This window comes from Apostichopus japonicus, chromosome 12 (assembly GCF_037975245.1).
Source record: "Apostichopus japonicus isolate 1M-3 chromosome 12, ASM3797524v1, whole genome shotgun sequence".
NCBI classification, from domain to species: Eukaryota; Metazoa; Echinodermata; class Holothuroidea; order Aspidochirotida; family Stichopodidae; genus Apostichopus; species Apostichopus japonicus.
In genome coordinates this window covers 18,599,058-18,616,499 of record NC_092572.1, presented here as the reverse complement: position 1 = coordinate 18,616,499, position 17,442 = coordinate 18,599,058, and the positions used below count along the sequence as shown (strand labels likewise).

At 38.2% G+C, this 17,442-nt stretch overlaps 1 protein-coding gene across 5 annotated transcripts in view; it reads left to right on the top strand.

Annotated features, from left to right (window-relative positions):
• Positions 1-12,752, top strand: part of LOC139977146 (uncharacterized) — a 57,725-nt gene extending 44,973 nt beyond the window's left edge. For all 5 annotated transcript variants that reach the window (XM_071986293.1, XM_071986291.1, XM_071986292.1 and 2 more), the window contains 8 exons: positions 206-454; positions 1,577-1,705; positions 3,394-3,516; positions 5,934-6,194; positions 6,891-7,013; positions 9,492-9,836; positions 10,776-10,825; positions 12,059-12,752. In XM_071986293.1, coding sequence (XP_071842394.1) covers positions 206-454; positions 1,577-1,705; positions 3,394-3,516; positions 5,934-6,194; positions 6,891-7,013; positions 9,492-9,836; positions 10,776-10,780 — 1,235 coding nt within the window. In that variant the 3' untranslated portion in view covers positions 10,781-10,825; positions 12,059-12,752. The remainder of the gene's footprint in view (positions 1-205; positions 455-1,576; positions 1,706-3,393; positions 3,517-5,933; positions 6,195-6,890; positions 7,014-9,491; positions 9,837-10,775; positions 10,826-12,058) is intronic.
• Positions 12,753-17,442: the final 4,690 nt, after the last annotated feature.

Here is a 17,442-nt window from a genome sequence, read left to right as displayed (position 1 = left end):
TGCTGCAGCTTCTTATCATGTCCCACATAGAGAGCACCATATGTTACGTCCCACGCATACAGCCTGGCTGCAGTGATGCTGAAATATCTCTCCTTTTGCAGCAGACCCTTAAGGGGACAAGAACAGCATCAAGCTGTGTGGAAGTATGTACCAACCTGTCATTGAATTGTCTGTCATACTTATGTGTTTTACAATTACCTCACAGTGGACGTCAGTCCTCCAACCATTGCTAACTGCCCTTCGGACATCACAGTAACAGCAAACCCCGGAGAGACTTACGCGGATGTCACCTGGCCAGATATTATCGTCTTCGATGACAGCGGTACCGTTGCATTAGTCCGCAACACCGGACGGCCCGGCATTTATCAGATTGGCGTTTATACCATCATATACCAATACCGAGATGCAGCAGGCAATGTAGTAACATGCACATTCATCTTAACCGTACTGGCTGGTGAGTGTGTGACTTTCACTAATAAGAGTAACCTTCCCTGAGCTTTCAATTTTTTCAATCGCTTTAAAAGTTAAAAAACAAAATATTATCTCTTCAACGATATTTATAGGAAGTGACATTCCTTTCAAACCTTTTTGCGAATTTGGGAATTATAAAAAAATATACAAGTTTCAACCCTGTGTCACTGCATGATATACTGTGATGGTGTAATGTGTATTGAAAGATGGTGATCATGAGGACACAGAGGCAAATCTACGATTTTATATAGGAAGCGATGTGGCACCAGGTTTATTGAAGCTGACCCCATTGAGGAGGGTAAAAAAATAAAAAAGTAGATATTTGTGATGTTGTATAGTGCATTCTAAGACATATTTAGACTATACATTCAGTCTCAAAACGCACGCTTATACTTGTAACTTTTTGGAATTTTTGAGTGAGGGATAGAAAAAGGTGAATGCTAGACCCCCCCTCTCCCCCTCTCCTCTGGATATGTGGTTTATACTTGCCATGTTAGTCATTTTAGACTAACTGACCTCATCATATTGTCCATAAAGAAGTACAGAAATATTTTACACTGCAAAAAGGATTCACACAAAGTCTCTACCACGGACAATGTTGTATACAAACTCTTTGACATTTTTCTTGGTGTGACAGATACTAAGGCATATCAGTTCATGAAATGCAAAGCTTCTCACCTCCTCTCCCTCCTCTCCCTCCTCCCTCCCACTCCCGCTTCTCACCACTACAACCACTTTTCATATGCTATATCACCTTGGCATGCTTGTTATGAAGTTGTTCACTGCAGTCTAGGTGATTTTTTTTTCCGATTTGTAAATAGGACTCACTGGAGGTGTTAATTTATGTTCTTACATAACTGCAAAAGTTTATGCTTAATTGTATCGCATGGTTTATAACAAAGACACTAACTAATTACAGATTCCATCCAGTTGTACAAGGGAAAAAATTAGGTCAAATAGGTGGGAATATATAAGTGTCGGGTTTTGCTAAGACAAGGGTTTCTTTGTTGTTCCTCTTTCAAATCAATTACAGCCTGGTTGAACAGTCTTGTAAGATCTGCTATAAATTTAAGCCATTTTTACCCCTCCCCCTCTCAATCTGCAGCACCTGTAGCACCGTGTGACTCTACTCCTTGTCTAAATGGCGGCACATGCATTAACGCACCAGCATTTGGGAACGATTTCAGATGCATCTGCACTTTGGGCTTCAGTGGGAACCAATGTGAAACTGGAGGTAAGATGGTAACAATTCCTGTGCAAACAGCGTGGTACAGTTTAGAGCAGATCTGCCATGATAGATTAACAGATAGGGGCATTGGTAGACTAAGACTTCCTCAACTGAAGACTAACCGACACCGTAGTTCATTTATCCCTCGTGCAATAAAACTTTACATCAACAATTTGATGCGATAGGTGGTCCCTTGGCTAGTCCTTGGATGGGTAGGCTCTCTTTCTTTAAATATTTAACTTAATCTTACCTTCTTACTGTTAATTGTAAATGTGAATATTGTTATATTTATATGTTTTTGTATTTCTTATATTGTGCGAGTATCGAAATTTCCGATTTTACGGACCATTAGTTTACTTACATACTTATTTACTTACAACTAATGTGGATTGTTGGTACTTTGTGTGGGAAATCACGGTAAAATGTGAGTGGACCATTTTGGCTAAATATGGGATTCCAGTAAAACTTAATAATATATGTCATGGAAAAGAAACAGCTTCAACAATAGACTTACTGCAAAACTGACCTTGAGCATTATTCCAACGTTTGGGGGGATTGTTTGTAAAGTTCAGCTATTTCATATACACACTCACAGATGCATGCATGACTTCTGGTTTGTAGGCAAAGACAGAAGTTTAATTTAAGACTTGAAAAATACTGGAACAAATTTTTCCTAAAGAATGGCAATCTCTTACAGTAAATTAGCACTTGGTGTGGGGTGTAATGTTTGAAGAAGAATCCTGCTTTTATTATATCAATATATTTAACTCTATGTAACTCTAAATGATTCAATATATTGCTGAATATGAATTTCATTGAGAAAATGTGGCTCTGATTCTTGTGTCTTTAATGTCGTCGTGAATTCCGTGGCTGGTAAATTTAAATTCTTCAAACTGACATTTCATTTATACTTAATTGAAGTTTTCTTATGGAGGAATATCAGAATATTAAGTCTGATATGTGGTATCACGTAGCAAATGGGGGGGGGGACAAGCCCCCCCCCCAAAAAAAAATCAAATTTATACCTCAATAAGGATAAAAGGTGAGGTTGTATAGAAACAGAAAAATGGAATATAAATGTAGGGAAAATTATGGAAATGATTATATCATTTGGCATCTGAGTCCCCCCCCCCCTCCCCCTCTGGGATGGAACAGATATGTCAGGAAACTTGACCAGCACTTGTGGCTTTGAAGGACTCTCGTAGTAAGCAGCATAATGAATCTTGTCAGTGAGTGATTGTAGTTCAGGTTAGATATATTTGGTTGATTAATTTATTGATTCTAGCTCTTACACAAAGGGACAATTTAAATGAAGATAAAAAATGACCCAATTTCTCTTTGTTGTGTGTATATAAGCAAACTATTGAACAAGCCATCAGAATTATATATTTCATGTTGTTCATTGGATAATTGATTTATGGATAGATTGATTGATTGATTTGTCTGCATGCTTGACATAATGTAACACCAAGGGTTCAATTTATATCATTTATTACGTGTAGCGGATAAGCATTGATCAAACCTTTTAAACTATAGTTTACTTTGTTTACTGAGCTTTTATACAATCGATTGATTGATTTTGTTATAAATGATTAATGAATGATTGATCAATGTGTGCAGGATCAATTCTCACATCACTGAGTCTGTCTCTGGAGTACTGTATCCTACCATTTGTATACCCCTCCTATTTCTAGGTACTGGTCCCTGCTTGCCGAGTCCATGTTTGAATGGAGGATCCTGTTTCCCATCTCCCGGGACCGTGGCCGGCTTCTTTTGTCTCTGCAATTCGGGCTTCTCTGGGTTGAACTGTGAAACAGGTAATAGATTTTTATGACTGTCAATTTTGAAGATATGTAGATTTTGTATTCCTTGTCAAAGGCAAAAGGAACATAGAGTCTGATCAATGATCACCCTGACTCATAAACATTTAACTCATCAAGTGCAGCTTGCATGCATGAACTTCAGATGATGTATGTGTCATTTAAGTAGCACTTGTTTGCTATGGTTAGGTGTATATAAACCATGTGATAGCCTGGGGTAGCTTATGTAATTGTTAGACATAGCACATACAATGATTAGATATATATAAACCCATGTGAGAGTCTGGGGTATAGCTAAAATTTAATTGTTAGACATAGCATATGCAATGGTTAGGTATACTTAAACCCATGTGATAATGTAGCTTATGTAATTGTTAGACATAGCACATACAATGGTTAGGTATATATAAACCTATGTGATAACCTGGAATAGCGTATGTAATTGATATACATACTATAGCATGTGCAATGGTTAGGTATACTTATACCCATGTGATAATGTAGCTTATGTAATTGTTAGACATAGCACATACAATGGTTAGGTATATATAAACCTATGTGATAACCTGGAATAGCGTATGTAATTGATATACATACTATAGCATGTGCAATGGTTAGGTATACTTATACCCATGTGATAATCTGGGGTAGCTTATGTAACTGTTAGACATAGCACATGTATACTGCGGTTAGGTATACATAAACCCATGTGATAGTCTGGGGTAGCTTATGTATTTGTTAGAACTAGCATATACAGTGATAAGGTGAATATAAACCATGTGATAATCTGGGGTAGCTGATGTAATTGTAAAACATAGCACATACAATTGTTAGGTATATATAACCCCATGTATGTATTTTTATATGTATGTGATAACCTGGGATAGCTTATGTAATTGTTAGACATAGAACATACAATGGTTAGGTATATATAAACCAATGTGATAGTGTGGGGTAGCTTATGTACTTGTTAGACATAGCACATTCAATGGTTAGGTGTATATTAACCCATGTGATAATCTGGGATATCTTTTGTAATTTTAAACATTTTAACTATACGTAATTGGTCAGTGCACCATGTGTCATTGTAAGGCATCAAATTTTAGATGACCTGGAGGGATCAATGCACAGTATGTAAACGTACCAACGAGGGAGGGTCATGTGACGTGCTCCCAGTCGCTACCTACATATTATTAACCATTTGTCAGTTCGAAGAGATAAGCATTCCGCAGACAACAGAATACCACTACAACAGGTATTTGCAGTAAATTTGAGAATAATTACTTAGGTTTGGATGATGAAGTTGTTGAGATTAACTCTCTGTCTCATCAAAAAGCTTGATCTGTATGGACCCTGGCTATGATTCGAACATCTACTGTCAGAGTCGTATGGATTCCTTGCGTCAGACATATGTGCCAAAGCAGGAGCTCTGTGTTGCTAAGGAGCAACAAATCATGTCGTCTGTTTCTCGTGTCTATGTACATTTGTGTACAGTCCTAACAAGCTGCGTGTGTTCGAGAGCCTGCAGTTCGAATTTTCGAAATAAAATACTTGAAAAAGCAATTCTTTAATTTAACAATTGCAGTATACAGTTGAAAAATGTGCCACTCAGCTAGATTACATTGTTTGCGTAGATTCACAAGGAATGTGGTAGCTATGAGATCGTGACGTTAGTGTACAGTAGAATACACATTCAAGGACTACTATGAGAGTTGTGTGCTTCAAGGGAGCATGTCACATGACCCTCCATGGTTGGTACGTTTATTCGTTCATTACCCCATTGACCTAGTCGGTCCAAGTTATTGTATACACCGATGTTGTTAGGTTTACATGTATAAGTATGTAATTGTTAGGCATACGGCAAGGTTTTCTGTGACTCAGAATTTTCTAAGTTGCCTATGTATCGTAAGTATGTATGTATGTATGTATCGTTTGTCACAGGTAGAAACATGTGTTTTCACTCCCACGTGCCCCACGTGTCAAATCCACAGGCTTTCTACACATGTTTGCATGTCAAAATGTGTGAAACACATGTGATTTTACCTATGGAACTGGTTCCAAAAACACAGGGATTTCCATGTGTGTTCATATGTGTTTCCATCTTGTGTTTTACCTATGATAGCCGACATTGTTTGTCAGATGCTTTCTTGGCAAGGGATGATGTCCATCTCTCCATTCCAATCATTCTCACCCTGCCGCCCAAACTTACGAATCGTCAATGGATTGTATTATTGTCATGGTTCTTTATATAGCGAAAACTTTAAAATATATTATTCATATGTGCTTTACATGATGAAGAATAACACAATAATAAGTAAGCATTTAAGAAAAAAAAGAGTTAAATTAAGTTAATAAGAATAGTGGATAAAATTGTATGTGAAGGTAGTTTCGTGATCTTTTCTTCTCTACAAAAGGGACAGTTACTCCAGTGGATATCGAACCTCCTGTAATTTCTGGTTGCCCTGGTGATATCACAGAGACAGCATCTTCAAATTCAGCTTCAGTTACTTGGGTTGATCCACGTGCTGATGACAATTCTGGAGTCACTATTCTTGATTCAAGGTCTCACTTCCCTGGGCAAGTTTTCGCTGCTGGGACCACCACCGTTTCTTATATCTTCATGGATCCATCAGGGAACACAGCAGTCTGTAGTTTTGATGTGACTGTTATTCAAGGTTAATACCATCCTTCTGCCTCTCTACCCTACACAACATTTCTTACGAAAGAATCTACTACCATAGCGTTAGGCCTAATGGATAGGCCTAATTATGATTTGTATCTCCTTCCATCCTCACGTCCAAGTCAAACTTAACGTGATATTACGAACACAAATCACCCAATCTTCATATTTAACAGTCAATATCTTTGTGAGAATGAAGGGTTCTTTGATAAATTAGCATCGAGTTAATGATTTTCAGTTTTGGGCATGGATTTTCCAGAGGCGATTATGGTCGCTATGTATTTCATTGAACTTATTAAATATGAATATTTTTTCCGGAACAAAAAAACAAACCAAAAAAGGCCCATGGATGTTTTTTGGAAATCAACCTTGAATTAACTTAAACATATGTTTTGTTGTTAAATAGACTAGACTAATAAAAAAACTCGTCTTTATGAGAAAGTTTGTCCAAATTGTGAGTTATTCTTTAGTTAGCCATCATGATTTTGAACTTCTTCTGATTGTTAAGTATCCAAGACTGCGTCTTTGTTTGACGTGCATTGTTTGACGTGCATGTGAAACTGTACACAGGTATGTTCATTTCAAATTTGGCAAAACAATACTGGAAATAAAGCTAAATGCTTTTTACTACTACTTTTAGTCAATTTGAGCAGATGTTTTTCAAGTTTTTCATCTTTTAATTTCTTGACAGTGTCGACAGGATTTTGCTCAGGTAACCCCAACTTTTGTCAGAATGGCGGAGTCTGTAATGATGGTGTTAATGGAGCAGTTTGCAGTTGTGCGGGAGGTTTTGCTGGTGAACGCTGCGCGCAGGGTGAGAATAAAACGACACATCTTCTTGAATTTGATTTCTAACTGTGTGACCGGTCATGGAGAAAGCATGCTTAAATCTGCTTGCTAGTTATTGTTTCTGTAACCTGGTTGAATATGAGCTTGTAAATTTGGCCCAAGAGGGTAGGATAGTTACCTGGTGTTTCTGTTGCTATGGCAATGTGTCACTATGCCTAGTGAATGATTTAATGTGGCTGTTTTACTGTTGCACCTCTATATGATATTGTCTTAAAAGGAGGCACAAGGCCCACCCATCATATTTAGCTTATATGACAGAGGATCCATGTGAACAAGAACTACCCCTCAGCCCTCCCGTCAAACATAAAGCTAAACATTCGTTCGCATTTGAAGATGTCTTTGTTCCAAAGTGATTGTGTCTTGGAGCTGTCATTTTGTAAATGTATGTTGTCACAGTGCCACTATAGGATTCGAAACTTTTCTTTTTGGTTTCTTTTAAATATTTTCAAGGTGAGTGTTGACAGTGTTGACGGTGACACCAAACGTTATGATAAGATCATGTAAAAGGGCGGCTGCAGTTTGTTCAATTCAAAACATTTACAAAACCCATCTCTATGGTACAAAATTGTTATTAATAAAGAATGACAAACATTAAAAGCTGAAGCACATGATGGGCTGGGTGATTTTATAATTATTTGGAGTTGATAAAGTCTTCGACCTTGTGTGTGCGAATGAACATGAAAAATCTCTTATTTTATCTTCCAAATGGAATGATATTCTCCTTAGCCGATTGGAGAGGTTTTTTCAGACAGTGAACGCTGTCACATAGAACAGGGTATAATGGATAGCAGTGGCGGAGCGTCCATACGTCAGAGGGATCGGATGCACCCCCCCCCCCTGACGGACTCAAATGGACTGCTGGCGCCTTTTCAGCCTTTTACCAATTTTTACTTATTCGCGATTATTGACTTTTTTATTGCGCTCTCAAATACCTACTGACATTTGTCACATTTTGTTGGTGTAATTTTCTGACAAGATGGCGATCACACCTATTTATTCTTCGTTTATCTGGAAATTAGCAAGACCCGGAAAGGGTCATTTCCGGCGATCTAGGGAGTCTCTTTACTAAAACAATTATGTACGCTCCGCGCCAACCTGTTGTGGCGCTCCGCTCAGATAGTGTCGATGCTATCTATAGTCACTTCGCCCAACAACCATTTCGCCCAACTGCCATTTCGCCCAACCAGCCTGGTAATTTCGCCCAACTAGCATGGTCATTTCGCCCAACCATCATAGTCATTTCGCCCAACCAGCATGGTCATTTCGCCCAACCTTATTTTTACTAATATTCAGTCAGAATAATATTCTTTTTTCTATTCCACTAGTTCAATTTGATTTATTTTGGGTTAGGTTACTTCGTAATAGGTAAATAAAGTGAGGTCCGCTCGATATCGATCGGAGTCTGAGCAGTTATTTCGGGTATAATGGGAGGATTACACTACTTTAGGCGTTTACGCATACAATGCAAGTTATACTATTATAAAAACAAATGAGAATCGGTGTGGAATAATATAACCGTTTCTATTTCTTAATTTCAATTTGATTTATTTTGGGTTATATTATTGGAAGTTATATTATTATTATATGGAAGTTATATTATTATACAAACAAAGGGGAATCGGTGTGGAATAATGTAACCGTTTCTATTTCACTAGTTCAATTTGATTTATTTTGGGTTATATTATTGGAAGTTATATTATTATACAAACAAAGGGGAATCGGTGTGGAATAATGTCACCGTTTCTATTTCACTAGTTCAATTTGATTTATTTTGGGTTATATTATTGGAAGTTATATTATTATTATATGGAAGTTATATTATTATACAAACAAAGGGAATCGGTGTGGAATAATATAACCGTTTCTATTTCACTAGTTCAATTTGATTTATTTTGGGTTATATTATTGGAAGTTATATTATTATATGTTTGTTCAACGAACAAAAAAATATCGTTATCGCAGTGTATTAGCAGTGTAATAATGATTTATAATAGATAGCTGAACGTTTACTATCAAACCTATCAAACCTAACCCCTAACACACTGATCCATCCTCAAGTTTCAAATATTCGGTTCGTATCCTGTAACGTTAACAATTCCCGAACGTTTCCTTTTGAAGTATCATATTTAATCAAGGTTGGGCGAAATGACCAGGCTGGTTGGGCGAAATGGTTAGGTTGGGCGAAATGACCAGGCTGGTTGGGCGAAATGGTTAGGTTGGGCGAAATGGCAGTTGGGCGAAATGGTTGTTGGGCGAAGTGACCTGCTTCCGTGTCGATCGCCCCTCTTTCCTGACCAATACCCCTAGCTCCGCCACTGTTTGATAGGTTTGTGACTCCTTACAAACCGGATACAGAGGATTTTAACGTCACACTAGAATATTCTTTGTCTTTCTCTCTTGTGGTGTATCCTGATTGTTTTTCCCTGTTTCTACTAATGTTTAGAACTGATACTGGTGTCTTCCTTACCAAGTGGCGTGTTTACATCTCCTAACTTTGGAACTCCTAACGTAGAAGGCCCTAACGTGGGATATATCATCCAGGGTAGTAGCACATCTTTAAACCTAGCGGTGCTCTCCATAGTCATCAGTCCAGGAGACGAAGTCCAGTTTGGATCTGGTTCTGTTGTAGGCGTTGGAACCATTGACACCTTTAATGGTGTTAGTAGTGTGAATAACCTTCCACAAGCTAGGAGATTGTTCCAAATTCCTAGCAGCAGCTGCTGGGTTACCTTCAACACAAATATGGATGGGATTAGCGGTATAGGCTTTGCTTTCCAATTCACTGACGGTAAGTAAAATCATTCACTTAGTCAGTTATATCGTAGGAAGTTTCTGGGATGGTTCACCAGGGAGGAAAGGGGTAACAGTGACAGAGTCGAGTGTGGGGGAGGGGAAAGATGTAGCAGAGACATAGTATTGTTTGGTCAGCTGGGAAGAGAGTGGTAACAGTAACAGAGTGGAGTGTGAGGGGAGAGAGAGATATGTAGCAGTGACATAGTATTCTTGGGTTGGGTCAGCTGGGAAGAGAGTGGTAACAGTAACAGAGTGGAGTGTGGGGGAGGGGAGAGATGTAGCAGTTACATAGTACTCTTGGGATGTGTCAGCTGGGAAGAGATTGGTAACAGTAACAGAGTGGAGTGTGAGGGATGAGAGAGATGTAGCAGTGACATAGTATTCTTGGGTTGAATCAGCTGGAAAGAGTGTGATCAAATTACAGAGTGGAGTGTAGGGTAAGGGAGAGATGTAGCGCTGACATAGTATTCTTTAGGTTGGGTCAGCTGGGAAGAGCGTGGTAACAGCAACAGAGTGGAGTGTTGGCAAGTGGAGAGATGTAGCGGTGACTCAGTATTCTTGGGATGTGTCAGCTGGGATGGGATTGGTAACATCAACACAATGGAGTGAGGGAGGGGGGGGGGGAGATGTAGCAGTGACATAGTATCCTTCGGTTGGGCCACTTAGTAAGAGGGTGGTAACAGTGGCATTTGGGTTAGAAGAGAGTGATAGTAATCTCTTTATTCCCTGCCGTTGGTCCTTATCAATCCTCCCTTGACAGCCCTTGAAACTGATTGTTCGTGTATTCTTAACCATTTCCTTCCTTTTTCTCTGACCAAATATTTCTCCCTCTCTTCATCTAGATCCCAGGCCTCCTCCCTCTACCTCCCTTTAACATTCTCTCAAGAATACAGGATCACCTAATATCTACTTTCCTGATATGATTTCTTTACAGAGTAACTGGAGGACAATCGCGAAAACGTTCCCTGGGAACCGACAAAAGTGGTAAGGTTTGAGTTTTATTGCTCTGTTCAATATTGTTTGTATGAACTAAAAGTTATTGTATTGGTATGACCTCAATCAATAGATTTATTGTAATAAGTTTTGTTTGTATGAACTGAAAGTGTTTGCATTGGTATGACCTCAATCGATAGATTAATTGTAAGTCTTGTTGAGAGTGAATATCACTTCCCTGCGTGTAGCAAGGTTGGTTCAACTATGACACACAAGACTTTGAATGAGTGTCGAATAAATGTTCCTTTTTTAAATTTCTACAAATCTCTACATATCTACCATTTGCAACATGCTAACAACATGTGCATCTACATGTATTGGGACAAACTTTGGAAGAGAACCCCGGGCAATTCCCTCAGTAGTAGCTCCTCCAATAGAGGTACCACTCGAGGACCTATTACTGCGCAGTCTAATTAGAAGAGTGGAATGCATCTGGAATTCAACCATATGACCATAAATGAGCTACATTATACAATCCCTTTGTTTTAACGCAAATATAAATTGTGCGATAAGAAGATCTACATAGAATAGTAATGCTCAGACTCACTGGAGCCTTTTTTCAGAAAGTCAGTTTTAACAGGTCGAATTTAGTGTGTCAAAAGAATAGTCATGGCAATGAAGTCATCAAAGTGTATAAGTTTAGCCGACACACCTCTAATATCACTCCTAAGTTTGTGTAATATCAAAGGCGTTGAGAGGAAAGCCAGTAAGAGTTTGTAGACCTGGAAACACTGTAGATTTCTCCTTTAAAGTTTTTGTCGTTGATTAAGTGCAGAATGTAGTTCTGGAAGCAAGTCGGAGATGGATTTTATCTATACATAGAATGTAAGTTCCAAAACTTACTAACTCCATTGGAGCCAGCTAGTAATTCCTCTTGCCTGTATTGTGACTTTTATGGACATCTTGGTAAAACGATACCAGGTATCTTCCCCCCCCCCCTCACCATGCAGAACACTATTTATATATAATGTGGGGTTGCGTGGGGTGTGTGTGTAGACTCCATCGGTACAAAAACCCACTTGGGTAAATATCAACAAGTTGTAAAAAAGGGAACAAAAATAAAAGATGTAGCTAGTTATATCATGAAAACCTCTATTCATATTTGCATTGCTGGTTTAGTGTGCATATATGTGTGTAACGAGAACATTTTATGGGGTCGATATTTGAATAGGAAAAGAATATTAAATATGAACTTATCAACGATTGTTCTACTTTTTGTTTAAGATACCTCAAGCAATCAACTTTCTGACCAGTCAACTTACTTGATTGACTTCTCCCTGAGAACCGAATCATCCAAGAAGTAGTGGTGTGTTTGATTGCAATTGACAGGTTGTGGTATTCGTGGTAGATGGGAGCTTCTAGAGCTGGATCATTTATTTTTAACGCAATAAATCAAGAATTTTGTTTGTTTTTAAATGAACTCTGTATTTTAAGCTTCGTAATAAAGAAATCACATAGTCTGCTCGTTTTTTTTTTCGGCCAATTTTCTGTAATCGTATAACTTTCAAATATATCAGTCGATAGTTTATATAAAATGTCTTTCGATTTGAAAGAATAAATGGGCGTTTCTGTTCCCCATTGTTGTTTACGTAGTGTATGTCTCAATGACTGTGTGTTGATTACTGAGGTTGTTAATGTACGTTGACATGCATGATTAGTGCGTTAATGATATAACAGTTTACACTGATGACATTGTTAATGACTGGCTGATAAATGAACTAGGTTGCTTCATTTTATTTATACAGCCAGTTTGCATGCCTACAGTAGTTGTTGATGATGGTTCACTAATTATTCATGATGACACAATTATACTCTGTCACTTTGTCAATTTGTCAATTTGCTGACAACACAACATCTTAATGGGTTCATATTGCTTTGATCGAGTGAAATATGAAATACAGAAGATGGAAAGGCTTTATTGGTTGACTTATTGAATGTATGTTAAAGTTACATTTATTGATGATTCGGCACAGATTGACATTGTTTAGATGGAATGACATGATAGATGGATGATATTATGTAATTGAATATCAATTTATGGGTGAGTCAGCAATTTTTCATTGTTTCCAGTTATTGATAATATTGATGATGCAGAAAGACGATTGATTATTGATACCAACGATGTGTTTATATATTTTCTTGTAGTTGATCTATGTATCAGGCAATTGTATACCTGACTATTAAATGTCCCAATCATAGATGAGAAACTCTTGTTAAAAGAATAGTAAAGAACAAAATACTTTAGTGTAATGAAAGAAGAATTGATACTTAGCTTCCTAGTGAAATTTTTCATGCAATTGCTACAATACATTTTGGAGATATTTATGGTTGAAATTGTCCCAATTTGTACCAAAAGTGACCTTGATGCAAACAGTTGTGATGTCATAGTTGCACACTGGCAGCAAAGTGTTTTGTTTTATCTCTGTTTCACTTGCTTGGTTTTCAACTCGGAGTAGACAGGATTCAAAACTTTGTTTCAATTGATGTGAAATTATCCATCTATACCCACAATAACAACGGTGTACTCATATGTTAATGCATCCCAATATGGATGGGGAAAAAATTGAAGATACATTATCAAAGAAAAATCAAACACAAATTTGAAACTGTGTTCATCAATGAGATCTCACCTACTTTTGAATCAATACCTGCTTGCTTCAAGTCTCATTTCTAGTACAAAACATCTCAGCTTTAAACGTTGTAATCTCGAAAATGGTTTGTAAGAATTAAATGCCGATATTCACTGGAATGTGTTCGTATATGTCGCTCTTCCATCATTCAAGAATAAATTTTCATCCCAACTATCCTCTAAAGTTATTTAATTTTGAGATTCCATCATACCACCGATTTTTTACTGTAGAATAGATTAGGGTAGATTAGAATAGACTGCAGGCTTTCAGTTTCTAACCAGTGAAATAGATTAGGTCTCCACCGATGGGCTTTCAGTTCCAAACCAGCCTTTTATGTATGAATAAATTAGGTCTACACCGCTGGACTTTCATTTCTTAACCAGCCTTTTATGTATGAAATAGATTCGGTCTCCACTACTGGACTTTCAGTTTCTAACCAGCCTTTTATGTATGAATAGATTAGTATTTGTATTGTATTTGTAGTGAAAAGTAGATTACATGGTATCTGTTTGAGAAGAAAAATAAATAACTTTGATCTATTGATATCAACTTGTTGTTCCGGTGGTAATTTGCTATACTCTGCCAGCATGCTCGGTGAAATGTTTTAGTGTGTGTACCATCGCTTAATGACTGTCACTAGTAACAAGCCACTATTGGCTACAGTAAACATGACTGCAGTAGCTAGTTACCATAGCAACCCAGTAAGAAGACTGTAACACTGGCTGCTTTGAGGGTTAATTTGACACATGACTGTGATATGAGATATCCCAGTCTTAACATGAACCTTTTAACTTAAAGAGGTATGAAATAATGACACACATGAAATTGATGGATACAGTGTCATACGTGTTAGGGGAAGTTTATAAGGGGAAATATATTAATTTGTATAACCTATTTATTCTACTGTATTTTCTCTCTCTCTCTCTGTGGTGATTGCATTTCCCATTTCTCACAACATTGACCACCCCCCCCCCCCGCAAACTCCTCCCTTTCTTTCGAATTACTTCTGGAACTTTCCACACACACAAACATACACACACACACTCAATGGTCGAGATTAGTGCACTTGTGTGTAAACAGTAAAATCTGAACCGTACACGTTCATATAATGTATTATTGGCAATCATGACTGGAAAGGTGCCTGCTGAGTCGACTCTTTCAAAGGATGACTGTAAGGAGAATTTAAATCTTGGTTTGTCATAGTTTATCAAAAGGAAACAGTGAAACATGAATTCTAATGATATTTCTATGACTATTCCAGCTTTCAAGATATTTAGCTTTAAATATGCTAAATCTCTGGAGTGCTCCTTTAATGAGTGATGACGTCAGCTCTAATTCGGTGAAGGATTGACTGTTACGTGTATCGCATTGTTTTATAAACTGATATTACCCGAGCATCACAAGTTCTTTCAACATCATTTGGACAACGCGGAACCATTAGGTGACATTTAATCAACATTTTCCCTCGAAACTGTAAAATTCGTTACAAAACGTGTAATTTATGGATGTCATAAGTCATTTTACTTGACATGGAGTTTGGTCCAGCCACGACGCAAGGGCCGTACCACCTCCTTCCAAACAAAATTGATGATCGGCCTCTGGCCTTACTGTAAAGGTGCTTGCGCAATATAAAGCAGTTCGTCGAAATTTAGAATCACCCCCTCCCACCTTTGAAGTGCTTTTGTAGTGAAAGAATAGTTAATTTGTTTTACTATAGGCCAATTTCTATGCAAATTGGCGAGATTGGCTTCGGTCAGCTTGCGAGTCTATAAGCCTCCATGGTTTCTTTCGCGAGTTCCTGCTTGCGGAAAGATCACATATACACACATACATACATACATACAAATAATGCGCAAAATAAGTTTTTAGTGGCATGCGTAGCTGATCATTATGATTAAGCAAGTTTTATTTCATGGCCTGAACATGCTTTGATTCTTACGTTATACAGTAACAAAACAGAATAAGTCTATGGAAAGTACACATTGAGAGCCTGGTAGAGGTTATTGTACTGTGCATGTCATTACTCTATGGATGTGACGCTTAATGTATTATTAGTGTCTGAGAAATAAACATGGTTGCAGAAGTGGACTAATACAAAAATACCACGCGCAGCCCCGTTCCTGTATACCTACGATGGGTTATTGTGGTTCAGTGGGAGGACCCTTCCCTCCCCTATCATTGATGTTACTGCTTCCGGTAATGGGTCTGTACCAATGTAAACAAAAAGCGGTATCCAAAGGAGTCGCAAATGATGGGGATAGATACAAATGGATCCAGGCTGGTCTTATTTAATCGTCTCCAACATACTTTGGGAATTGCGTCAAACTCATTAAAATGGTTTAAGTCCTACTTTAGGGACAGAATGCAATGTATACAAATTGATAATGTTATATCTGATGAGAAACAGCTAAGGTTTGGGGTGCCACAGGGATCTGTACTTGGTCCTTTGATATATAGTATATATATATAGTTTACCCGTCCAGTTGGAGATATATTTCAGCGCCATAACATCAACCATCACTGTTATCAGTGGCGGAGAAACAGGGGGGGTTGGGGGGTTTTAACCCCCCCCCACTTTTTGAAGAGGGGGGGTTGGCCCACACAATCAACCCCCCTTGTTTTTGCCAGTAATGTTCTTTTATAGCCTATGTTATGTGTTCCAAATGGCATAATAAATCAAATTATTAAATTTGAAATTGTTAAAGTCATTTCAACCTTTTACCTGGTAGGCTACATCAACAATTAACGACCGAAAACCGAGTTAGAATTGACCCACACATTATTTCTAGCCCCTTTCCCCCACCTTGCCCATTGGAACTTGTAGCTCATAGCGCTAACTTCACCCCACAACAGACATACACAAAATAACGTTTTGTTGCTGTTTAATAGCTTTGGAACCGTATACACTTACCAACTTCAACAAGGTGAAGGAAGGAAAAGAAAAAGAAGAAAGAGAGAAAAGGAGAAAAGGATGGAGTAGAAAATACGGCAAGAAAACGGGAAGAGAAAGAGGAACAGCGACAAAATTATTCGAATTTGTAAAGCAAACAGCAGATATCACATCATATCAGTGAGCTTGAAAATGGCGTTCCACGATAAACAGCCTCCAAACCATGGGCGCAGATCCTGGTGAGGACAGCGGGACGCGTCCCCACCAACTTTTTTAGTAGTGGGGACATGATATACCGTGGCCCCACCAATTTGTCTTGACCAATAGCTGCATTTCAAGTTCCCCTGTATTGAACTTTAGCGCAGTTTGATCCAGCATCGTGCAAATCACATGCAGCAGTTCTCATTTTATTGTATTTTATCCACAGTTGTTAAATATAGGACGGAAATCGCATTTGCGGCAATCTACCTGTATATTTGTTTTCTGGGAGAGGACCCCAGACCCATCGTATATACAAAAGTCTACTTGGATTATTTGTCCCTGATTTTCTTTCTGCAGACGCCCATGTATTTCTCCAAACTGAATTTCTAAGCCATGAGATCTAAAACTTAAGGAGGTTTAGGAGCATCATTAGGTCTGGGAAGTGTTATTTCCGGCGATCTGGGAGGATTTTGCCCAAAAAATCGTACGCTACGCGCGAACCCATGGGCGCGCTCCGCTTAGATAGTGTCATAGAACAGACACGCGTCCCCACCATTATCCAAGACTGATCTGCGCCCGTGCTCAAAACTGTCGATGTGTGTAGTGTTCGGTTTCGGAAATATCTGGTATATTTTTATTTCCTTCAACGAAATTTTTTAGTAGCTCTCTGAATTTTCGAAAATTCCCTAACCAACATTCTTCATCATACTTCATCATACTCGTGCAACTTTGACCCGTCTGTTAGGGTTTGAAGGAGGTTTTTCTATATCGGTTGTCCATAGATGATATTTTGTGCAACATTATGGGTATGTTTTGAAGTGAATTTATTCACGAGAATTGTGAATTTTCAAATTCTGAACAGTGGGGCTGACGGATATTGTGGGCCG